The 26202-nt window shown below is 44.8% G+C and overlaps 2 protein-coding genes across 10 annotated transcripts in view; both read right to left on the minus strand.

Annotated features, from left to right (window-relative positions):
- The window catches only part of RNF38 (ring finger protein 38), a 132947-nt gene extending 125959 nt beyond the window's left edge, over nt 1–6988 (minus strand). For 3 of the 8 annotated variants that reach the window (XM_065045577.1, XM_005504591.4, XM_065045575.1), the window contains exon 1: nt 6749–6988. In XM_065045577.1, the coding sequence (XP_064901649.1) occupies nt 6749–6890 (142 nt within the window). In that variant the 5' untranslated portion in view covers nt 6891–6988. The remainder of the gene's footprint in view (nt 1–6748) is intronic. The other 5 variants (XM_065045583.1, XM_065045580.1, XM_065045576.1 and 2 more) reach the window with 4 other exon arrangements.
- Nucleotides 6989–12387: 5399 nt separating this feature from the next.
- Nucleotides 12388–26202, minus strand: part of SHB (SH2 domain containing adaptor protein B) — a 61336-nt gene continuing 47521 nt past the window's right edge. Inside the window, exon 6 of one of the 2 annotated variants that reach the window (XM_065045586.1) lies at nt 12388–14318. In XM_065045586.1, the coding sequence (XP_064901658.1) occupies nt 14306–14318 (13 nt within the window). In that variant the 3' untranslated portion in view covers nt 12388–14305. Of the gene's footprint in view, nt 14319–18062; nt 20965–26202 lie in introns of those variants that run through there. The other variant, XM_005504603.3, reaches the window with a different exon arrangement.

Raw genomic sequence — 26202 nt, forward strand, 5'->3', positions numbered from 1 at the left:
CAAATCCATGCAATCCACTAATGCCTGTGGAGTGACACCAGCAGAAAGATCAACGCACACTCACATCTTATACCTCCCCTCTTAAAAATTAATCTCTCTGCCTTTTTCTACACAAATAACAACTTTTAGGCAAGGCAGTAGCCAACAAAAGATGGGCGAGTTTACAAACCAAATCAACTGCCAGCTAACTTGCAGTTCTGTATTATGTGCTTCTGTGTAGCCCCACAAACCCACAGTCCTGACAGCTGAAGGATCAGTTCCAGCAGGTGATCCAGTTTGAATCAACAGATGTAGACAATAATCTGTATCTTGATGGATTAGACCAAAACGATAATTTAGATTATTTCATAAGCAGATGGTGCAAAGCAGGGCATGCATTTCAAAAGTAAACACTTGTATCTGGTCTTTTTCCTACTAAACTGAAATTTGTACTGTAGAGACAATTTGGAATTGTTAATTCCTGTGGTCCTACATATTTTACATTTGAAATATATGCCAGTATGAGCAAGGAGGAAGCTGTTTGTTCTGCAAGAACTACAATTAAAAGATCTACATATTAATTTTATTTTATTTATTTTCCCTAAAATACATTTATCTCAGTCTCATACTACTTTTAAATACTTAAACTGGGAGCGCAGGGTGGGGGGCAGAATATCAACATCTGCTGGCATTCACTTGAGCTGGTTTGTGCCAGCACCGAAAAAGCATACCTCCAAAATAACTTTGTACAGTATATTTATGGCACGGAACAATTTCAGGCCATAAAATTAGCATTTCCAGTTCATATAAGCGCTACATATTAATTTATCAAATAAAGTCAAAGTGAAACAAAAAGTGATAAAGTAGTCAGAGAATGACTTTAAAAGTATGTAAATTATCTGAAAATATTTGTTAAGGAAGTACATTGGCATTTATTTCCCAAATTCATCCCATGAATATGCAACTTATTTCCCTTATAACCAACTTCTTGAAATAAACAGTCAATGTTTGTCTGCTGACATTAGTTCCATGATTACTAGAATCTATTCAGAGTGCAACTGCTTTATGTAAAAAGCAAAGTCTATCTTCCTTTATAATGCAAAACTAGCAAAACAAACACACCAACACTATAATAAATAATTCCGAGATACTAGACGTAAATACAAACTAGTATCCATGACACGTTATTTCTACCCAAAAAACATGCACAGTAACAGGTTTGAATATTGTAGTAATTCTAACCAAGAAGTACCACCATACTTATAAACATTACACTTGAAGTTCAAATAAAGGTGCTACAATGCTAGTTTCCTGTTTGGGGTTTTGTTTGGTTTGTTTTAATCTACAAAAATCAATGTCAACTCTTCAAAATCACCCACATACTAAATGTGCTTCACTTGTACTTACTAAGAAATTAATTTTACATCTTGCTTTATTTTACACGGTTATTAAAGCTGTGAAGACATCACCATGACATAAATCAGAAAACTCACATCTATCTCCAGGCATGCCAGAATTTATTATGGCACTCACTGTAAAGTCACAGTAACTGCTTTCCAGTTTGAGAACAAAACGACACATATGATGCACAGACAGTATAACTATTCACAACTGCTAAAGGCACTGGGAGAAAATTAAAAGGGCCAAAGCCCAAGTAGAGCTGCACCTGGCCAGCACTGTGAAAGGCAAAAAGAAATGCTTCTATAAATATATTAGCAACAAGAAGGTGAAGGAGAATCTCCATCCCCTGATGGATACAGAGGGAAACAGAAGATGAGGGAAAGGCTGAGGTACTAAATGCCTTCTTTGCCTCAGTCTTAAATAGTGATAACAGTTGCGCTCCATGTACCCAGCCCTCTGAGCCAGAAGACAGGAATGGGGTGCAGAATGAAGCCCAAATAATGCAAAATGGCTGATGGCCTGCTACACCACTTAGACATACACAAGTTCATAGGACCAGATGGAATCCATCCAAGGGTACTGAGAGAGCTGGTGGAGGTGCTCACCAAGACACTTTCCTTTATCCATCAGCAATCCTTGCTAACTGAGGAGGTCCCAGTTGACTCGAAGTTGGCAAACACGATACCCATTTACAAGAAGGGCCAGGAGGATCTGGGGAACTATAGACCTGTCAGTCTGACCTCAGTGCTGGGTAAGGTCATGGAGCAGATGATCTTGAGTAACATCACATGGCACATACAAGACAACTATATGACCAGGCCCAGTCAACATGGGTTTATGAAAGGCAGGTCCTGTTTGACCAACCTGATCTCTTTCTACGACAAGGTGACCCACCTAGTAGATGAAGAAAAGGCTGTGGATGTTGTGTACTTAGACTTCAGTAACGCCTTTGGCACCATATCCCACAGCACTCTCCTGGAGAAGCTGGCAGCTCATGGCCTGGTTGGGTATACTCTTCAATGGATAAAGAACTGGCTGGATGGCCGGGCCCAAAGAGTTGTGGTGAACGGAACCAAACCCAGCTGGTGGCCGGTCATGAGTGGTGTTCTCCAAGGCTCAGTATTGGGGACACCAAATTGGGTGGGAGTGTTGATCTGCTGGAGGGTAAGAAGGTCATACAGAGGGATCTGGACTGGCTGTATCGTTGGGCTGAGGCCAATTGTATGAGGTTCAACAAGGCCAAGTGCCAAGTCCTGCACTTGGGTCACAACAACCCCATGCAACAGTACAAATCTGAGGAAGAGTGGCTGGAAAGCTGCCTGGCAGAGAGGGATCTGGGGATATTGATTGACAGACAGCTGAACACAAGCCAGCAGTGTGCCCAGGTGGCTAAAAAGGCCAAGAGCAACCTGGCTTGTATCAGGAATAGTGTGGCCAGCAGGACTAGAGAAGTGATCATGCCACTGTACTTGGCCCTGGTGAGGCCCCACCTTGAATCCTGTGTTCAGTTTTGAGCCCATCATCATAAGAAGGACTTTGAGGTACTAGAGAGAGTGCAGAGGAGCACAAGTCTGATGAGAAGCAGCTGAGGGAACTGGGGCTGTTTAGCCTCGAGAAAAGAAGGCGAAGGGGAGACCTTATCGCTGTCTACAACTACCTGAAAAGTTGCAGCATGAAAGGTGTTAGTCTCTTCTCCCAAGTAGCAACTGATAGGACAACGGGAAATGGTCTCAAGTTGCACCAGGGGAGGTTTAGATTGGATATTAGGAAAAAATTCTTCACAGAAAGGGCTGTCAAGTATTGGAACAGACTGCCCAGGGAAGTGGTAGAGTCACCATCCCTGGAGGTGTTTAAAAGGCACTTAGATGAGATTCTTAGGGACATGGTTTAGTGCTAGAGTTAGGTTAGGTTATGGTTGGACTCGATGATCCTGAAGGTCTCTTCCAACTGAAACGATTCTATGATTCTATAAAAGCTTACATGTGCAATATAAACATACAAGGAGTTTTAGTACTTACAGCTCTCTAGCATATACAGCATTAGGCAGAACCACTATGAATTCAAACAGGTTTCTACTCAACTCGATCAACCCATTAGTACCATCATTACAAGCAAGTCCATCCCTTCTCATACTTCAGTTATACTTAGGTTCAAAAACTGGCACTGAGACTTTCATCAGCAGTTTTGTCTTCCCGAAACGGAAAAAGTTAGCAGATGCCTAGTTAACTGACAAAATAAGCACCTCCCATGACTCCTCGTAACAATATATTCCAATAGAACTTAGCCTCATGTGCATCTTAAACAATTATTTTGAAGTTATTCTAACTCAAGGCTTTGCAACATTAAGGGGAGCAAGCAATATTAAGTTCAAAGTTTACCAGACAACATCCAAAAAGCTGATAAGCATAACAAAGATGTTTAAGGTAAAACTGGCTTTCAACAGCTAGAGACAGCACACCAGTATCTCAAATACACTGGAACTTTCAAAAGCCATCTTTCCTCTCCAAATGCTGCAAAACCTGAGAATGTTAATATAAACCTTTGCCTAAAAAAAAAAAAAAAAAGAGAAGTAAAGCTGAAAAGGTCTGAGAATTTCCACTATGGGCACAGTTTTCTCAGCTGACAACCTTGCCTTTAGGTTAGTTTCTCCTTTTCACTGAGGAGGTGCATGTATCCCAGTGGAGGCAAAGTACTTTATGGAAGGTGAAGTGCCTTGTAAGATCAGGATCAGTTTCCTGAATGAAATAAAGAATAAGCTCTCCAGTGCAGCATTTCCTAGTCCAATATTCTTTCACTAATTTGACAGCCATGGATGGAGACTTTCCCTTCTGTAGAAACACACTGATAGAAAAATACAAAAGAAACAACATCAGCAAAAGAACCAGGCATCACTAAATGGTTTTCTGCTGCGGGAAAAGAAATACTAAACAGCTTGTAAACTACAGTAATTTCCCTAATCCCTGATGTCTGAAGACCCGACCACACTACAGTATTTTTATCAAAACTTAATATATTAGGACCACCAATTAGAAACTACAGCTTTCAAGAGCACAACTAAGGATGCTCAGCAAAACGATCCGAGTTCGGCCCTGATGCCAGGGTTTGGTGCATCATTTTCTCCTCTGGTGACAAATATTTGAATGAAACAGGTAGACTTTCACAAAGCAAAAATAACAGTCTTTCCCTTTTGAGAAAAAAAAAAAAAAACATTACTCATCCCCAGTCTAGAAATCTCCTGAATTTATCTGTAAATTAGAGATGTTACCTTAAAATAAGACAAGTCAGAGATCATACTACATGGAAACATTTTACGTATTTTTGAGATCACGACTAACAACAAACATTCAGCTGCTACTGTGACTTACATATATTGTAAAACTTAATAGTTTAACTTGGCCATCTGCAAGAGCTCTTTTGAGCAAACTGGTTCTGATTATTCCAATTACCATTGAGCACGGGACTTTTAAGCACAAAATCTGTGCTAGTGAATACCAAAACTTCAGGCAATGCCAAAAAGCCCCTTCCCTTTTTAGAGAAGAAAAAGCTCAGCATGTCCTACTCCAGCAGTACAGTTTTTGTACAGTAGGTGCGTGATTAATTCAGTCTACGATAAGGTTTATGAGTTCTTCTGTCCACCAAGATTTTCCAAATCATGTCAAATTAAAGACCTTTTATCCCCCAATAGTACCATACTAGTTCAATTTCTCTGTTGGATTATTAAGAGTGCGGGAAGGTTAGGAGGGGTTTTAAGGTAAGTTTATCATCTACACCAAAAATGTCCAAGCAATTTTAACACAAAAAGCTGAAATACAGTTTCATCAGGTAAAACCTCCATTTCCAGATCACCTATATCGGAAGAAAATTTTTCTCCTATATATTTTATTTGGAAGACCCAAATAGCTAAACAGGGGAGACTGATCTTCCCCATGTGCTGTGTGGTCTCAGCACATAGGAAAAGCTATTTTTGAGCTATATAAGACAATTCAAAGGTAAAAATTCAAGTTCTTTCTCAACTTTCTGCATGGTAATTCTCTCAAATACTGTCAACCACAGATTTCAAGAGGAACTTGTCTATAAAACCTGCTTTACTTCAGAGCAAGATTTCCATCAGTATAAAAACCCACACTGCAGACTCCTGTAAAGCATCCAAGTAAGTCCCAAAACATGAGCACCACTATAAACACATTCTAAGAAGACTAATTAGGTATCTCATTTCTTCACCTTCCAGGCCCAAAGAACTATGTCTTGTTTTCTGTCATTCTCCCATACCACTTCCTAATTACTAACTTCATATCCACGGTTTCATTCTTGCTGCCATTCACAAAACACAGCTATGGGGCTCCAGTCCTGAAACCACATAGACACTCGCTTAAATTTAAGCATATGGGAAACTCCAGTGCAGTCTTAGAAGTGGCTCTGGTGTTTGACAAAGAGCACATCAACCCAGATGTTGGCACCTCAGTCCTGAAAACATTGTAGGTCCAGAACTAGTGAACCACATGCCCAAAACCAGCTCCTCGGAGACACCTTGCTGTAGGCTACTTCTAACAGGAAACTCAAGAACCTGTTTAAGGGGCAGCTGTCAAGGGCCCAGAAGGCACTCAGGCAAGGTTCCCACAGAGGCAGCTTCTCTTTCAAGACATTTTGGAGCTATACGCAGGAACTTGAGATGACCTGCCATTGTAAACCGTGGACTCCCACAGACACAGGCAGCCCGCTGGGAGCGGCAGCGCCTGCTTCAGGGACACGGACACGCACACGGACACACAGTTCCCCTCCCGGGCCAACGCCTTTCAGGAGTGCGGCACAGCGGAGCCCGAGGGCCGGCTGAATGCCGGCGGCCGCCTCGGGGAGAAAGGCGGGCAGGGCCGGACAGGCCTCGGCGCTGTCGAGGGCACAGCAAAGCCTCGCACGGGACGCAGCCGCCGCCACCGCGAGGGCAAGCAAGCGTAAAGGGGCAGTGCAACCCCTCCGGCTGCACCGGCGGCCCACAGAGGAAGGTGCAGGGCGGGGAAGCGCTGGCAGTGGTATGACGACTGGAGGCGACACGGCGGGCCGCCCGCGCTTCACAACGCCGTATCCCAACCGGCTTGGGGAAAGCCATCGCCGCGCCGGCCACCGAGGCGCAGGGGGCCCCGGGCACGCCGTGGCTGGCCGGGCAACAGACAGCCTGCGGGTAGCCGTCGCGACTTGCATCAGTCTGCTGTGACCGGCAAAAATTCCTACCCCGTCCCGCGGCCCCAGGGCGGCCACGACTCCGGGCGCTGGGAAGGACAACAGGCAGGCCCCTCCAGGCCGACTGCGCTCCTGGGCTGGAGTGGGACGCCCGGAACTACTACCCCTACGCTGGGACCCCTTTCCCGCTCACCTGGTGGCGGGCCTCTGGCTCCCGGGGCGGCACGGGGTGCGCCGTGGCCGGTAGGGCTACCCCGTCCCTGGCTGCGCGCTCCCGGGTCCGGCAGGCTCGGCCCGTGGAGGGGCGGCGGCAAGCGAGCGGCACCGCCGCTCATGGCGACTCCGCGGAAGCCGGAGCGGGAGCGAGCGCGGGTTCAGGGATGCGCCAGGAGGAAGCAGGCAGCCGAGGAGGAGGCGGAGGTGGCAGCTGTGGCCTCGGCGGTGGGGGTGGAGGCAGCGGAGAATGGTGGCGACGGCGAAGGGGCGGAGGAGAAGGAAGGCAGGAAGGGGGCGGCGGAAGAAGCCACTCATCTGCCCGCCTCGCCGGCTCGGCCGGGTGCTGGGGCAGCTGGTCGCCGCGGTACCGCCGGCGGGCGAGAGCAAGGAGACGGGCGCCACGGCGTGCCTCCCGGGGCGCTGAGCGGGCGACCACCGACACCGCTCCCTGCTCGGGCCGGCCGACGGCACCCGGCTTCCCGAGAGCAACCCCGCCGCAGGGACAGAGGAGAGATCGGCTCCCGCGCGGGGGGACGTGGGCGGTATGGGCGACGTGGGAACCCTCCAGCTGCGGCGCAGCCGTCAACCAGGCAGCAGAGGCCGATGCCGAGCAGTGCCGGCTGCTCCGGGGGAGAAGCCACCGCCGCCGCCCGGCTCGCGGCCGAGGAAGTCTCGCCCGTTTCCTCTCCGCGCCCCGGGCCGGCCCCAGCGGTCCGCCGGGCGGGAGTGCTCAGCGCGCCACCGGCAGCCCGGCGCCTCCCCAAGGCCGCTCGCTTCCCGGGGATCTTAGCCTACTCGCAACAGCGCTACCGCGGAACGCGCACGGGCACGGCAGACAGCGGCCCTTTATTGTGGCGCTGCCCCCGCCGCCCATTCGGCCGGGCGCGGGAGAGAGAGCGGGGCCCGAGTCCAGCGGGTGCCAGCCCCCAGGAGCAGAGCGCGCGCAGAGCTTGGAAACATCTTCGCCCTGCCTCGCGCTCCGTCTCCGCTGGGCACGGGCCCCTCGCATTTGCGGTGTGCAGGGGCCTCGTCGCTCCGCGGCAGGCGGGCTCATCCTCCGCTCCGTGCCCCGCTCCCTGCGCCCACCGGGGCGGCACGGTACCCCGACGGGAGCCACCGGCCGGGCGGAGAGGCCAAAGGCCGCGATCGATTGGACGGCCGCGCGATTACAGTGGCTGCGCTCGGCCCCGGTGGCGCGTGGGCGCCGCGCAGCGGCGACCCGGTAGAAGGCGGCCCCTGGTAGGGCGGGGCTTGTCCCGCTGTCGTTGGGCCTGAGTGGTATTGAGGCGGAGCAGGCCCTGATAGGCACACGTAGGGGCCAGGGAGCATCCCACCCAGCCGGGGGCTTGGAAGGCGTCAGCGGGGCACGGTTGTTACGGGCCGTTCACGGTGCAGGGGCGGAGCGCGGCTGCCGGTGTGTGCAGAAAATCAGAGGTGTCGGTGAACTGCTTAATTTGTCACGGGAATGACGGTATAGTGCTGTGTTGTCAGATATGCATTATTCAGGCTAATCCATTTGCATCAGAAGATACCAGGAATGCTACTAGGAGTTTTTTCTTTAATGAAAGAGCGTTCGTGCGTGTGTGTCAGAGTTCTGGTGAACAGCCTTGTTTTCCAAGCCGGTCCAGCTGGGTTTAGCTTTCAGGAGAAGTAAAATAATGGGAAAACTGGTACACAACTAAAGAAAAATCACTGCTTAGTGAAATTTACTGCCTAGAGGGATGCACTTTCTGTCATCAATGGAACAAGAGTTCTTTGGGATCTAAATGTGCAGACAGAGAATTAATTTCAGTTGGCGCATAACAGCAGTGCCACCTTCTCCTGTGCAATGCTGTGAGCGGGAAAGCTTTCTGCAAATCATGCCTTTGCCAGTGTTACCCTGCTGTGCCAGCCTTTTCTCTCACTCGGTGCCATTTTTTCACCTAGTGTGGGAGAAGATGTTCATGACTCCCCAGAGTCCCATGCCTGGGACTTGATTCATGCCTGGGACTTGCTGACATGATTCATGTGTCTCAGCAACTACAGAAGGCCACTCAAAACCTTTCTCAATTTGTTTGCTTAAACTCCACAGAGATAACCCTTCATGTCTTTAACGTCGAATCAAGGAGCATCTTCAACAGCTCCTGTCCTGCGATCCTGTGGAACATGTGGGTCGAAAAGTACTTTCCCACTGCATCTTCTGCTTCACCTTTCTGAGGGGTCTACACCTCTCTCAGGTTGCTGCTATAGGGCAAACACGTGCAGTCTGCATGAAGCTCCTAGCAATGCACAGGTGGCACAAAGAGAGGAACAGAGCCACTCTTACTTTATGGTGATTCATTTTTTACTCAGTTCCTGGGGGGAAGTTGCTTTAAAACTACTCGCATACTGAAGATATTAAGTAAGACTGCATTGAGGCACAGACTTCCTTTTTTGTGAGCCCTTGAAAACTTCACAGATGTGAATGCTGGAGGATTTTATACTACAGGAAAAGATGTGAAGATAGCATCAGTTCTTCAACAAAGACAACCTCTCTAACTTTTTTGCACCTAGATTGTCTTCCACAAATAAGCAAAAGAAGGATATTTCTGCAGCATGAAGCTACCTCAATTATTATTCTAACATGCACTTCAGACTGTCGGCTATCTGGAAGTTCAGGAAGACTGTTTCTGTGCAGTACGGGTCAGCAGTCTTACAGACACATAACTTGATAGTTCTGTTGCATTGGTCTTCATTTACTTCTGCAGCTGAGGAGTTCAGTTTTCCCGTTGGTTCTAAATTTAGATCAAGCCTTTTCAACAGAATATCATTACAAGAGCTAGATCTAGATTTTTTTTCCAAGTGTCTTGAGAAGAGGTAATAATACCCTTAGGTATTACTTAATAGGGTAATTACCACATTTGGAAAAACAGACAAGCTTTTGGCAGTGTACAGCCTTCTTCATGTCTGCTTAAGGTCTTCAGGTATTTAAAGACAAGATTTTCTCTCTTTGAGGTTTAAAAAAAAAGGTATGTTAACTCATTTTTCCAAACAGAAACATACTGATGGATGTCCAGAGTTGACAGTTTACATCAAACAGATCCAGGAAAAAGTTATAACAAGTGATTTTTTTTCTTTTTTTTTGTGACTTTTAGTTTGCTTTAAAGTTTACAAACTTGAAATATTGCTAATAATGATCAGAAAGCTACTGCACTAGGTGTTGTAGACTACTTTTCACTTCAGCTGATTTCAGACTGGTTTGAGTCAGAACAATCTCTGCAAGAACGTCTGACACTCATGCAAACTCTTTTGCAGACCAGGAGTGCTTGTTTCTTCCAACCTTGTAACAAATTCTGTCTAAAAATCAACACAAAATTTGAGTGTAAATTTCCACATCTCCAAATGGTCTGCTTGAATCAGTTGTACAATATCACTCTCAGGGTTTTTATCAGGGTCCGTTGTCAAAACCAGTGACATTAGGTATAATGTTTCAAAAAAAATTGAACAAGTTAAATGTCCACTGTGCCCAAGGCATTTCTAAAAGCTGGTAACAGCTGAAGTGGTGTTTAGAGCTTCTGTAAACCAGACTTTGCAGTGGGATTATTTTTACCCTGAATCCTTCACTGTTTCTGTTTTGTCCCCCTCAGTGCCACTGAAGTGCTTGATTATGAGAGGGACCTACAGAAAAGATCTACTGCAAGTGAGACTCACAAGATGGTAGTTAGTTGAATAAACTAAGTTGACAGGGAGTCATGTGTATTGCAGAAGTTCATGGAGGACTGTCTTCTGTGGGAGGGACCCGGTGCTAGAGCAAGGCAAGAGTGTGAGGAGGAAGGAGTGGCAGAGACAACAGGTAGTGGACTGACAACAACTCCCATTCCCCATCCCATGTCACCACTGTGGAGGAGAAGGTAGAGAAAATTTGGAGTGAAGTTGAGTCCAGGAAGAAGAGAGGGCCGTGGGGAAGCTGCTTTATGATTTTTCTTATTTCTCATTATCCTACTCTGATTTAGATCATCAATAAAATAAATTAATTTCCCTGATTCAAGCTTGTTTTGCCCATTACAGTAATTGGTGAGTGACTTCCCTGTCCTTTTCTTGACCCACAAGCCTTTCATTTTATTTTCTCCCCCTGTCCAGTTGAGGAAGGGGAATGATACAGAGGCTTGGCGAGCCCCTGGCAACTAGCCAGGCTCAACTCACCATATCACATCAGTCAATGGAAATACACATTATAACATAAATTCCTAAACAAAAATCAGGATGAAATGAATGGTTTGTGTGCGAACTTAATACCACAAATACATTCCCACATACTTGAAGAATAGGGGAAAAGAAAGAAAAACTCACATCTTTGTAATCACATTACATCTTTGCCACTGTTGTACCTTGCTTGTTATACTTTTAACAGGCCTGGAGAAGTCCTAACTAGTCCATGCAGGTGCTACATTTAGATGTAACATACATTTATACTTGATATGTTTCCCATGGAAAGGGTACAGAGCAAATGAATGTGCTCGAAGTTGTAGGTATCAGGGCCCACTCCTGCTTTTCCTTATTACATGCTCCCACTCCTCTCCTGGTCTGCTGATGCAAGGGGAAAACAGTTGTAACAACTCTCTTTGCTGAAAGCTCACCAGCAAAACAGTGATGAGTTTTTTGGTTGAATTGCCTTCCTGAGGCAGCTTGGTCCTTGATCACATAAGTACCAGTGCCCTGTTCAGGAAGATTCAGCTCAGGCAAATGAGATATGGAGGAGCACAGGGTTACACCAGTCCCACTCTGCCATGGAGCCACCTCTGCATTGAAAACTGCAATAGTAGAATGGACCTCTTGGAAGGAGGAGTCTTGTGGATCCAATAAAATAATGGAAAAATGCACTGGGTGTAGCAGTACACACCTGTACACCTGAGGAAGGAAAAAAACCTGACTTTGTCTTTTATTTGGATGCTGGGTTTGTCTGAGTTAAACTGAGGAACAAGAGGGTGAAATCTTAACTCCTGCCAAAGAGGTAGATATAGTCCAGTCTTCACCCATTGCAAACTTTCATAGGAATATAACACTTCACATCATAAAAATTAATTTTAACACATCGTTCTTCAGAATTTCACAGGTATATATATTAAGATACCTAAAATTTTAACTTGTCACAGAATTTAATGGACTTCCCATGGGATCCTACACAGTCAGGGTAGGAACCCAATGACTGGAACAAGGTAAGCCTCACACTCACCTTCAGGAATGCAAGGAGTATGAGCTGGGGAACTACAGGCCAGTTAATCTCATTTGAGTCTCTTGGAAGCTTGCAGAGGAAGTCATCTTTGGAAACCACTCTATGATGAGCTGACTGGCTGATCAGACAGAGGGAGCGCAGCAGATGTTGCACAGTTTAGCAAGGCCTTTGACATTGCCTCCCATAGTATCCTTGTAGCCCAGTGGGTAAGGGGAGATGGTTAGTGACCATGTACATCACTCAGACACACACAAGTCTATGGGGCTAGATAGGATCCACCCAAGAGTTCTGAGGGAGCTGACAGAAGTGCTCACCAAGCCACTTTCAATCATTTATGAGCAGTCCTGGCTAACCGAGGAGGTCCCAGTTGACTGGTGATTAGCAAATGTGATGCCCATCTACAAAAGGGCCACAAGAAGACTCCAAGGAACTACAGGCCTGTCAGTCTGACGTTAGTGCCAGCAAAGGTTCTGGAGCAGAACATCCTGGGTGCCATCATGTGGCATGCACAGGACGACCAAGTGATCATGCTGAATCAGCATGGGTTTATGAAAGGCAGGTCCCACCTGACTAACCTGATATCCTTCTGTGACAAGGTGATCTGCTTAGTGGATGAGGAAAAAGCCATAGATGTTATCTACCTAGACTTTAGTAAAGCTTTGACACCATTTCCCATAGCATTCTTCTAAAGTAACTGGCTACTTATGGCTTGGACACAGGCCCACTGTTCAATGAGTAAAAAACTGGCTAGATGGTGTAGCCCAAAGAGTTTTGATTGAATGGAGTCAAATCTAGTCGGAGTCAAATCACGAGTGGTGTTCCCCAGGGGTCAGTATTGGGGCCAGTTCTGTTTGATCTCTTTATCAACAATATGGACAATGGGATTCAGTGCACCATTAGTCAATTGGCAGACAACACCAAGTTGGGCAGGTATGTTGATGTGCTGGATGGTAGGAGGCATCTGAACAGGCTGGATCAATGGGCTGAGGCCAACTGTATGAGTTGCAACAAGGCGAAGTGCCAGGTCCTGTACTTGTGTCATAAAACCCCCATGCAATGCTACAGGCTTGGGGAAGAGTGGGGGAAAAGATGCCCATTAGAAAAGGACCTGAGGATGTCGTTTGACAGCCACCTGAATATGAGCTGGCATTGCACCCAGGTGGCAAAGGAGCCCAACAGCATCCTGGCTTCTCTCAGAAATAGTACGACCAGCAGTACTAGAGAAGCAGCATCCCCCTGTACTCAGCACTGGTGAGACTGCACCTTGAACAGCATGTTCAGTTTTGGGCCTCTTACTACAAGAAAGATATTCAGGTGCTGGAGTTTGTTCAGAGAAGGGCAATGAAGCTAGTGAAGGATCTATAGAACAAGTCTTATGAGGAGCGGCTGAGGGAACTGGAGTTGTTTGTCTAGAGATGAGGAGGCTCAGTGGAGACCTTATTGCTGTCTACAGCTACCTGAAAGGAGATTGTAATGTGTTGAGTGTCAGTCTCTTCTTCCAAGGAATAAGTAAGAAGATGAGAAGAAACAGCCTGAAGTTGCACCAGCAGTGGTTTAGGTTGGATTTCAGGAAAAATGTTGTCAGTGAAAGGGTTGTGTAGCAGTGGAACAGGCTGCCCAGGGAAGTGGTTGAATCACCATCTGTCCTAGAGGTATTTAAAAGATGTGTAGATGGTGTACTAAGAGACACGGTTTAGCGGTCATCTTGGCAATGCTAACAGTTGGATTCTATTACCTTAAGGGTATTTTCCAACCTACAAGATTCTATGAAAATAAAAGTATTATCCATGTGTGGACACAGCAGACAGATGGTAAAATCTTACAAGCAATCCTCTCCATCAATGGAGCTAATTAATAAGATGATTTCAGAGGAAAGTTTGCTTCACTTGTGACGAAATGAGGTTTATGAAGGAACAGCAAAATTCAAAGACATTGTTTAAATAGTCTTTACTTTCACAGAACTGATGATACTCAGTTTGGAAACACACAGGCAGCAGAACAGGTAGCTTCAACCAGGGCTACATCTCTGCACCCATCCTGGCCACATGAACTCACTATCCAGAAACCATTTTATTATAATGATTTAATACAATTATATAACATACATTTGTACTTGGAAATAATTAACAGTAATTCATTATTAAAGAACAGGGAGGTCAGGGCTGGTTGTTGCAGTTTAAGACCAAATTGACAGTGCAGAGTCTAAATGGAGTCAGATACCAAAACAGTCTAGTCATGGATATGTGTGCTGTTAATGATGAGTAACATGACTTCCCTGTTTCACAGGACAGATTGTGTGGTCCAGGAGAGAAATCAGCTTGGTCACTGTAGCAGTTTCTAACGTTACTTCCTTGTCCTGTATTAGGAGAGAAGTCAAGTGGGTCAGTGCAGCAGTTTGGATAGGGCCCAGGGCTATTTCCTCTGCCACTTGCATTTTCACTTGTTGGAAGGCTTGCTTTTGCTTGGTCCCCACATAAACGCATCTTAATTACACCCCCATTTATAGTGGTTTCACTGACTCTTTCTGGGAATGTGCATTTATCAGAATCTTACCATTCTAAGGCAATGCTTGAGCTTCTTTTTCATTGTTAGCTTTGGGAAACACCTCATCTTTTCTACCATTTCACTAGATATGTCATCTTCCACCCATTTTACCCCAAGCAACTGCATTTCTGTGTTAGACTTCAGATTTCTTGATGGCACACCTTGCCTTCAGCAGGATTTTAATGACAGCTTAACATTTTTTCAAATATTGCATTTTTTTTCTCCCCAGTGTATGACATCATCAATGTACTGCTGGCATTCAAGGCTACTGCCCATCTCCAAGGTTTCTTGAATCAGTCCATGGCAAACAGTGAGACTGTGCTTTCATCCTTGGGGTAATCGATTCCAGGTGCACTGCATTCCTTCACAGGCGAAGGGAAACTGAATTCTATGCCCTTCTATTATGGGAACATAAAATAATGTGTTGGCTATGTCAGTGCTGGCATACCATTTTACTACTTCTGCCTCCAACTCTTACTGCAGCTGGAGCATATCTCTTAAACTAAACCCTGAAATTACTCCCCTATTCTTGTGTACCTTTTAACTGAAGTGTAGCCAAGCCCAGCCGAGGTCAGCTGCCACACTGGCCAAAAATACAAAGCTTATTTCCAAACCTCTGCTGTAGCTAGGTCTCTGCAGTGTTCCATATGCCCCCCAATGCTACATGCAGTACCTTGCTCCAAGCCCACTTTGACAGACTCTTACTTGCTGCCACTTCAAACCAAATGGTAGTGATGAAGATAGGGAAGGTGCTGGTGGTAGAAGATGCCTAAGCAGATTGACTGACAGCAGAAAGGCTCTGCTAAAAATCCCTGCCACCCTATCCTCCCCACTGAGCTTGCAGCAACAGAACACCATCAGTGGGCTCCAATGATACCTTCCAGAGTTCCCGTGAGGAAACTAGAGAGTAATACAGGGGGGAGAGCTCAAGAAACCAGCAGCCTCAGGTGATACAAAGCACCAGATTAACAGCAGCAGCAACATTCCTGTCCTCATAGGCCAGGTATCCAGGCCATGGGGTACCCCTCTCTTGCCTTTTCGTCTTCCAGCTAAACCAGCCCGGTTCCCACTGTCAGTCCTCATACATCACGTGCTCCAACCCTCAGACCATCCTAGTGGCCCTACTCCAGACTTGTTTCAGTTTCTTGAGATCTCTCCTTGTACCTGGAAGCACTCAAACCAGACACCATATGCAGACACAGCCTCACCAGTGCTCTGTAGAGGAAATAATCACTTCCACCTGCTGGCTACACTTCCACTACACAGTCCTGACTGCTGTAGGCCTTCATGACTGCCAAGGCAGACCGCTGACTTTTGTTCAGCTCCTTGTTACTCTTCTCCAGTGTATTCCAGCATGGGACTGCCTTTATTGAACTCCAGGAGGTTCATGCTGGCCCATTCCTTGTGGCAATCAAGCTCACTCTGAATTTCCTTCTAGTTTATCAACAGCTAACAGTCATCTCCAAAGTACAGACTGCCAGATGGAGCCAGTCCAGGATGCCTGTTTGAGACATAGACATAGGAGAGCCATTGGATTTGATCCTGAAAAAACTCTTGGTCTACAAGCATTGTACACTTTGACTTTTAGCTGACAGGTAAACAGTCCATTTCTTGTGGCAAAATGGCTTGACTTAAAACAGGGGAGATGTTGATATCAGTCCCTCAAAATTACTTCCCCAAATGGTATAGCTGGCAGTAGGAAATTTGAGATTTTTCTGTAACTTGATAATGCTGTAGGCTATGCTGTAGTAATTGCAGTGACCCCAGAAACAGAAGTCCATGATAGAGATTCCACATCAGCTTTGCATATAAGTATCCATTGAGGGCCCTGTGTGCCATGCAGCACAGTACCAGGACCAAGGAAGGCTCTGATAGCCTGGCATAGAAAGCAACATTTGTTTTTCCTATGCTACTGCTGCAGGTGTCAACACTTAACTGTTACCTGTATCCAATGCAATATCACAGTAATACCAATCTCCAAACCAGGCTTAGAAAGAAAATTGATCCCTTCAAAGTTGCTCTTAAGCTGCTATATTGTGTCTTGGAACTGTCAGCAGCAATACATGCAATCCAGGGACCCTGAAAGACACTTGAGAAAGCATGGGCAATGTTTGGATGGATCTTGCCATTGAACTAACTAGAAGGTCCAGAGCACTGAGGCCAACACAGCAACTCTGAGTTGTGGGTACACATTTCTCAGAGAAACCTCATGATCTGAGACAGGCAATAACATGGTGCAGAAAATGGTCATCCCTTGTACCCTATAAACATCCTTTTTCAGCAGAACTTCCATTTGCTTCATTTCAGACCAACAACGTTGTTCAGCTGCTGCCATTTCCTTCCTTTTTTCTTCTCTTCTTACTTGGGACTCCAGCAAGAATTAATAAAAGGATGCAATTAGCAGTGTTTTATGTAGGATCATTGCAGATCATTGAAAATGAAAAAATTATGAAGAACAGTTGACTGTCCACTGTTAATTTCCTTTTCTCCTTACTCAGACCAGGAGTACAGACAGGCATTTTTCATTTCTGTTTTGTTTTCCCCCCTCACCAAGGAGCTCACATAGCCATGTTTTGTTATCTATCTATTTAAACAAGAGTTAAGAACTTGCTTGTTCTGCTCAGGCACCACCATAGGCAGAACCTGTGGACAGCATGAATAACTTACACCAGCATAGGACCGATAGAGTACCCCAGAGTGTAGCTTAGCAGTGCAGCAGGGTGGAATATGGAGTCAGAGCCTGTATTTGCAGCCTCCACCAACATTACCACACAGTGTTTGTGTGGCCAATTTGTGTCATGACAGCAAGGGAAAGGGCAAATCCTGAAACCCCACTGGGATGGTGAGGAACAGCACATAAATATGTCATCCTCCAAGCCACAACCAGTTTTCCTCAGAACATAGACTCAGGCTGTGTTCTTTGAGAAGCTGGAAATGTGTGGTTTGTACCTTTGTACTTAAGAGAGCCCTGTACTTTGCATCCTGGCTCTAAAGACTTGATTTCAGAGTCAGAGAATAAGCTACTATCAAGTTCAGAACCCACAGGGATGACTATACTTCCACAAACCCTAATGATTTTTCCAAATATGGGAAGAGCTGTGAGATGTAATCTTGGCCACTAAAACTCTCCTACCCATCATACAGATGTTCACAGCTCAAGGACTTTCACCACACTGTGAAGTACTCATCAAAATAGAAGCCTAATCAACACCTCTTATAAAGCCTGCAAAAAGTGATTAACCAGTGCTATGCTGTAAACAGCAATAACTGGATTCCTTGAGCACCTCAAGCAATTGGACAGCAACATCATTCACACACTCACCTGTGGTGTTTTGGCACAGCCGCTGCAAAAGTGCACATTGGCAAAAAAATTAATCAGGGCAGAACTGAGCTGATTTTCCAGACTCCAAACGAGATCATAGCCTAGTGACTACTTTCACTACACAGTTAAGACACATAAACAAGTTGTTCTGAAAGGCTGCTTCAAGCATTAGCTGTTCAAGACAGTCCGAATACACATTGACAATTAGAGGAAAAAAAAGGGAGAGGTTTATAATTTTTTTTAAAATATACTTTTAATGTGCTATATAGGCATGATCATTATGAGATCTTCCACCATATACACAGCACTACACAATGCAACATACCACATTTTCACTGTACATTAAGAAGTCTGGGAAAAATATTCCTTCACTGGAAAATATAATACAATCACTTAAATAAAGACAACATTACAGTGCAAACAAAATCCTGGTTTTATTTATTCTGCAATTACTTTCTAAAAGTCTTTTTTAAAAATGAATCAAAAAAACAACCCACAGACAACTCGCATGTTCTGAGATGATCTCTTCTTGCTGAAACAAGAACCCTGATATGATCCTTGAAGCTGTAATAAACTCCATACACATTTGTATGATGCACATCAACCTCATTTTTATGAAGCATGGGATTCCAACCCAAAATCTGAAGACAGCAATAAAGCGGCATCTCTGGGCTTCAGCTGACTTTTAATCAGGCACATGACAAGAAAGATTCAGTACAAAAGTCATCCCCATGAGCTAAAGACAATATGCTTAAGAAACCTGGAAAGGCCTTGGTAAATGATGCTGTTGGTTTCTACTGGTAATTGCTGTTGGAGACAGTAGGGGCTCACTTTTCCATTGCAGGAGAAGAAAAACAGGCCATGGAACAGCAACACTGCCAGATTGCCAAAAATGCACTTCAACACACAAAAGAAGCCACATGACCTATTTCCGTCCCAAGGGGCATGATGGAGTTGTCAGAGCCCACATAAGCAACGACCCAGACAGAAGCAGATGCAATCTGATTCCCAATCTCTGCAAGCTCTGCCACCTTCAGGAACTCCTACTCTGGTGAGAAAAGAACTCAAAAGTGTCTGTATGCTCTTGCCAATTGGATGATGTCAAAAGGACAATGAAAAGTTCTGCAAAGACTTAAGAGAATAAAAAGTACATGTAGGTGAGTACATTAAAAAGGGGATGATTTGTTTCACTTGGAGAGGAATGTTGTCTTTGTACTCCATTGTGCCACCCAGTAAGAACCTATTCTAATGTAGCTTCAAATTCTAGATTAGATAAGGACAGTTTAACCCCCTACAGTTGCTGCACAGAGCGACACGGGGCTCTTCACATATATGTGATCCACTCCTGTTCAAACTGTGTTTGATGTCATATAATGAACAAAGCAGGCTTAAACGGAATCAGAACATTAATCACAATGACATTATATGGGACATCCTTGAGGTTCTTATCAGATTACACAATACGATGAATCACTACTTTTACAGGCAGTAAGTGGTTATTCTGTTAAAATTTTTCAGCTTTGCAATCATAAAAGGCATTAGCAGGTAAGAAAGCTGAATTAAACAATACACAATTTCAGAATCCTGTTGAAGTCTGTAAAATAAAAAAACTGCATAGAACCAGTTTGCTACTACAATAGCTGATGGCTTAATGCACAATATTCTAGACATAGATGGGAGTTGGTAGAAAGTGCGGACTATCAGGCTACTGATCCCCAGTTCCAATTTCTGCACAATATTTTTTTCACTTATCCCATTCAATAAGCACACAGAACATGGTAGAAAATACCTCTCAAGCAGATGGGCACCGAGTCGGCAGGACTAACATACAGAGAAGCTTCTGCAGAGCTTCTGACTGAGAATGGTTGAAACACAGCAGGAGACTTCTGCTCATGGTGAAAATGAACACTGTGCAAAAGGTAGATCTCAAGTGATCATGTTTTAAGAATGCCTTGGTACCCCGGAAAAACAAATTCTGTTCTGTTACATACTGCAGTTCTCATTTACACAGCTGCAAGGGCCACCTTGTGGAAAGCCAGCATGACATACACTTGTTAGTTTGCTCAGTAGGACAACCATTTGATCCAGATGAATGAGCAAGTGAAGATTTTGCCTACTAAAGCTTTATAAAAGCCTTAGACCACTTGCATATGTAAATACTAACCCACATATTAAAATGACTCATTCTCAACTAATTAAAACATTACGGTATAACTACCCCAAACAGAATTAGCTGCCTGCATCTATGAATGAAACTTGAAAATGAAGACAGTAACCCTTAAGAGATTATTGTACCAAAAAGGATAAAAACTTATAACAAACTACTTTTAAATTACATCCCCTGTTCATAAATAATTGACCATGATTTGCTCTCACAAAATCATTTTAAGATTCTGTGCCTGATAGGAGTTCAATATTTGACTACCTTAAGAAACTGTATTAAAATATCCCCAAACCCACCAAACTAAGTGACCAGCACCACAAGGACTCATGTGCTAAGCAGCACCTTCTAAGTTCCACCAAGAACACCCTAGAGTCCTTCAGAGTCAGGTTACTCTCTCACATTGAGAAGTTTCCCAGGGTAACAAGAGAATCAAAGTTGCTGGTGTTTTACAGCTGAGAAGAACTTATTGATTCTTCTCACAACATGGATGAAGAACTTTCATTGGGAAGTACTTTCAACGACAGAGAAGCTCCGTGAAGTTTATCTGTTATTCTTGCACTAAAATAAGATTTCTTTCTCTTATGTAGAAGCATAGCTCTAGAGGCATGCTGCAGCATTAGAGTACCATACACACAGTCCCATACACAACTCTGCAGAGTGCCCATGTTCCCAAGACTAAAGCCTGCCAGTCTCTGTCTCACTCAAGCACTGAACATTCCAGCAACAAATTCTGTGCAGTGCAGCTTACCTCTCACCTCCCATCCACAGGAAGGGGTGAGACTAGGTTATTAGAGGGTCCGCACAGCCACAGGGTAGAGCAGTGACAAGTGTTCTGCTCCTTTGATAGGCAGCTTTTTTGTAGTGTAGTAGTGGATGACTTCAGGAACACTGTCAAAGGGAGGGCTGTTCTGACCCAGGATGTATTTCTCTTTGGTTTTCATCAGTTTCATGTGCATAAAACCTTGACTGCTCCTGCAAGGAAAGCGAAGTGTTAGTTCATGCTTGTGCATAGGGAACAAGGAAGGAGCACCACAACAGGCCCTCCTTCATGATATAGGGGCATGTAGGAGAACAAAATGTATGCATTTGCTAAGTGACTGGCCAAGACAGTGGCCAGACAGACAGACAGTGACTGCCAGCTGCAAACCCCCATGAACAGTCCAGTACAATGGAGGCTTAAGCTAGTATTTTGTTTTCACCACCTGTGCTGTCTGGATCCAAGCACAAGCCTGACAAGATAATTACCATGGAATTGATCCAGAGAAGTTCCAGAGGACAACCCCTTTCCTGTCCCACCCCTACAGTGTTTTCCTGTGAACATCTACTTTTCATTACAGCCCATAATTACTTCTGGACCAAAAGTTATCATTGGTTGTGATCTGTTAGAGGCCTGAGGTTCTCTCCATAGACACATAGGCTGGCCATGAACCTTAGATAAGGCAAGGCCTGTCCTGTGTTGACCTCATGACAGACCACACCCATCTAAACCTTGCAGAAGCTGCACAGAACATGGCTATGTACAGAATCTGGTGCCTTCAGCTGGAAAAACTTCCTTAGATGAGCCTATTCCCAAGATAATTGGCATAAAGAATTTCACTTCCACACCAGTGGGCAAAGGCTGCTATCCTGCAGCCTTTCTCCAGGCAGAAACCAGTCTGTAACTTCCATACCAGAAGCATTCAATTCCTAGATGACCTGCCTGCACAGCACACTGCCTCTTTGAGGGGTCATGATTACACAGGAGAGAGTGGCATGGTAACTACCTTGTTTGCTCCTGCAAAAGCAACCCATCCAACATAATGCCACTCTGGTGGGTAGAATCCATATATGACATAATATAGGAGGTGGTAGAGCTGACCTCATACCTTCCCATGGGTGACCCTTCAGTGTCTGCTGTCTTTAGCATGTAATACAGGCTATTTTAAGAGTCTAGAGTTTAGCCAGGACAAAACAAGAGCAGAGGACAGCTCCTACACTTCAAGAAGTTAAATGAGGCCCAGGGGGTTCTTGCAGCTTGCTTCATGTCCTGCTCCCTAACTTTATGACTCCACACCACAGTTTCTTCCAAGTGTGTCCAGGGACAAATACCATAGTGTTAAAACTGGAGCTGGCCGATGTCAACAAGGAAATCCAGTTTAAGATGACACAGAAAGCTACAGCAGGAAAACAAATCATGCCATGCTAAAAGCAGCTTCTCTAAAATCTGCCATTTTTTAGTTAGGAGGTACAGCGTTCCTTCTGGAAGTGCTTGTAGCACAATCAATCTCATATCTTTCAGATGTGTTCAACAATTCTCTGATAAGACACCCTTTCTGGTGAGCAGAAATCACTGCAGACACCATAGTTATAGCTATACACACTTAAAATCTTTCTTTAAATACCAGTTTCTTAGGCAAAAAGATCTCTTTCAAATCATAATTGCTCTCTAAATAATTTCCCTTTAACAAGGGAGGCATCTATAAATACTTTATTATGAGGACAGATGCATTGTTCCCCTCCTTCAGTTCACTACACATCTGCTTTTCTACAAAATGCCTTAAAATTGTGCAGATAAATTAATGAAATGACAGGTGCATGCTAATTCCAGGAGTACAGGAAGAACTGGAGAACCAATCTGTCAACTGTACTTTCATGCAGAAAGGGCAAGCACACATGCTCTTTTTGAAACAGAAAAAGCCCACATATAATATAAACTAATTGCTACAAGGCATGTATTCATGGCAGACAGCTGTGCTTCCTTAATAAGGACCTGTGTACGCACTTAGGTTTGGGTAGTACATAGTCACTGAGCTTGCAGTATATGAAGCCTATGGCTACCAGAATTACACAAACAAACAAAAAGCATCTCCTTTATGTCATGACAGGTCAGCCTTTTGGGAGGCCACACTGTTCCTGAAGCTGAGTTAAAAAAAAAAAAAATGTAGCCTAGAAGATATGGATAGTAGCCTAATGGGATTCAACCAAAGCAAATAGAAAGCTTCTGCCCTTGGGATGGAATAAACCCAGCTAGCAGTGCAAGCTGGGGCATGACTGGTCAGAAAAGCAATTATGGTGGACAGGACACAGAACATGATTCAACAGTCTGCCCATGAAGTTCTACTGCATTCTGGGCTGTGTAGTAAAGGTGTAGCCAGCTGCTTGAAGAAAGTGACTACTACCTCTACAGAGAACTGGTGAGGCTGCATCTGTATCTGTAACTGGTGTGAGGGTCCCCCATCAAAAAAAGAGAAGCCAACACTGTTGTTGTTGTTATTGCTTATTTGTTTTTCTTTCACTGTTCCATTAAACTGTTCTTATTCCAACCCACAAATTTTACTTTTTGTTTCCTGATTCTCCTCCCATCCCACTGGGAGCAACGAAGAGGTAGGTAAGCAACATGTGGTTCTTGTTGCTGGTTGAGGGCAGGGGCTAAGCCACATCACCTACTTATATCCTAGTGATCAGAATGGAAATTAGCTGCCTGCTAGTGACATCAGGCAGCAACTTAAGCCTATAACTGAATGTTTCGGGGGCTTGGTTTTTTTATGTCAACAGAAGTAATTTTACTTTCAGCAGTGGGATCAACACCATGAACTAGGTTAAACATATCCTCAGTCCAGTCTGAGGAGGGGATTGCCAGTTGCCATTGTATCTGTGGTTAACTCTGTCAACTACCCCATGCAATACCTTGTTTAAGTACTTCTATACAAGCCAAACATCTGTCCTGGTGAAAATGGGAGGTGAAAGAGGGTGTCTTATATAAACATCACTCAAAGATGAAGCACTAGGAACAGTACAAAGCCACCTAAACACTAGCTGCACCACTTGTAGACTTCTTAGCCTATTCACTGAATTCGACAAAACTGTGAAAGAACACAGAGGCTTGAAATCTCTCCTACCATCACACATGGGAAGACATAGGACTGCTTAAGCTAGAAACCCATTGGGACACAAAGTACATTAAGAATAGAATTACTTGATAAAATAGTCTAGGTTGGAAAGGGGCTTTAAAAGTCATCTTGTCCAACACTCCTACAATAAGCAGGGACAAACTCAACTAGATCAGGTTGCTCAAAGCCCTGTCCAGCCTGACCTTGAAGATTTCCAGGGATGGGGCATCCACAGCCTCTCAGGGTAACCTGGGCCAGTGTTTAACCACTCTCATCATAAAAAAGTTCTTCCTTGCATACAGTCTGAATCTACCCTCTTTTAGTTTAAAACCATTACCCCTTGTCCTATTGTAACAGGCTCTACTAAAAAGTCTGTCCCCATCTTTCTTATAAGCCCCATTCTTTATATATTGCAACACCGCAATAATGTCACTTTGGCGCCTTATCTTCTTCAGGCTGAACAATTCTAACTCTTGCAGCCTTTCCTCATAGGAAAGGTGTTCCATCCCTCTGACATTAATAATTTTTGTAGCTTCTGGACCTGTTCCAACAGGTCCACATCTTTCCTGTACTGAGGGCTCCTGTAGAACTCCAGGTGGGGTCTCACCAGAGCAGAGTATAGGAGCAGAATCACATCCCTTGACTTGCTGGCTGTGCTTCTTTTGAAGCAGCCCAGAATATAGTTGGCTTTCTGGGCTGCAAGTGCACATTGCCAGCTCATGTCCAGCTTTTCATACAGCAGTCCTTCTCCACAAGGCTGCTCTCAGTCCCTTCATCTTCCAGCCTGTATTAACACTGGGGGTTGCCCTCACCCAGATACAAGACCTTGCACTTGGCCTTGTTGAACCTCAGCATGTTCACATGAGCCCACTTCTAAAGCTTGTCCAAGCCAATCTGGATGTTATTCCATCACTCAGGTGTGTCAATGGCACCACTCTGCTTGATATCATCCACAAACTTGCTGAGGGTGCACTCAATCCCACTGTCAATGCCATTGATGAAGATGTTAAACAGTACTGGTCCCAATATAGAATCATGGAAACATAGAATTGTTCTGATTGGAAAAGACCTTTAAGATAATTGGGTCCAACTGTTAACCCCACACAATCAAGTCTACCTCTAAACTATGTCCTTAAGATCCCTGACAGACAACACTCATCACTGACCTCCATCTGGATATTGAGCCATTAACTGCTGCTGTCTGGACACAACCATCCAGCCAATTCCTTACCCACAAAACAGTCCATCCATCAAATCCATCTCTCTCCAATTTAAAGAAAGATGTGGTGGACCATGTCAAAGGCTTTACAGAAATCCAGATACATGACATCCATAGTTCTTCCCTTGTCCACTGATGTAGTTACTCTATCACAGAAGGCCATTTTATTGGGCAGGTAAGACTCGCCCCTTGGTGAAGCCATCCTGGCTGTACTGAATCACCTTCTGGTCTTCCATGTGCCTTAGCATAGCTTCTAGAAGGATCTGTTCCATGATCTTATCAGGCACAGAAGTGATGCTGACAGGTCAGTAGTTCCCAGGGTCCTCCTTTCTATCCTATTTAAAAATGGGTGTGATGTTTCCCTTTTTTCTGTTACTAGGGACCTCAAGTGACTGCCACGACTTTTCAAATATCATGGACAGTGGTTTTGCCAGTTCCTTCAGGACTCTGGGATGCCTCTTGTCAAGTCCCACAGACTTACGTATGTTCAGGGTCCTCAAGTGGTCACTAACCTGATCTTCACTTACAGTGGGAAGGACTTTGCTCCCCGAGTCCCTGCCTTTGGGTCCATTCACTCAAGAGTTGTGGGAAGAAAGCTTGCCAGCAAAGACTGGGGCAAAAAAGTTGTTGAGTACCTCAGCCTTCCCCTCACCCCTTGTTACCAGTTTGATAGTCATGTTCACCAGGGGAGGGACACTTTCTTTGACCTTCCTTTTCTGGCTGACATACCTATAGAAGCTCTTCCTATTCTTCACATCCCCTGTGAAGTCCAGCTCCAGCCACATGTTGACCTTCCTGACCTCATCTCTGTACAACCAGGCAGTGTCCCTGTATTCTTGCCAGGGTACTGGCCCTGCTTCCACTGCCTGTGCATTTCCTTCTTGCCCTTTAGGTTAGTTGACCAGCAAGTCTCAACTCAGCCATGCCAGTCTCTTGCCTTCCTTATCTAATTTCTTACACCTGGGGACCACAAGCTCTTTTGCTCTATGGAAAACATCCTTAAAGATCTGTCAGCTTTTTTTTTGCTCCCTTGTCCTAGGGGGCAGTTTCCCATGGGGTCCTATTGACTTACCTACTTGAACAGCCAGAGGAGCTTTAGGTTAGACATCAGGGAAAGGTTCT

Source organism: Columba livia, chromosome Z, assembly GCF_036013475.1.
Source record: "Columba livia isolate bColLiv1 breed racing homer chromosome Z, bColLiv1.pat.W.v2, whole genome shotgun sequence".
Taxonomy (NCBI): domain Eukaryota; kingdom Metazoa; phylum Chordata; class Aves; order Columbiformes; family Columbidae; genus Columba; species Columba livia.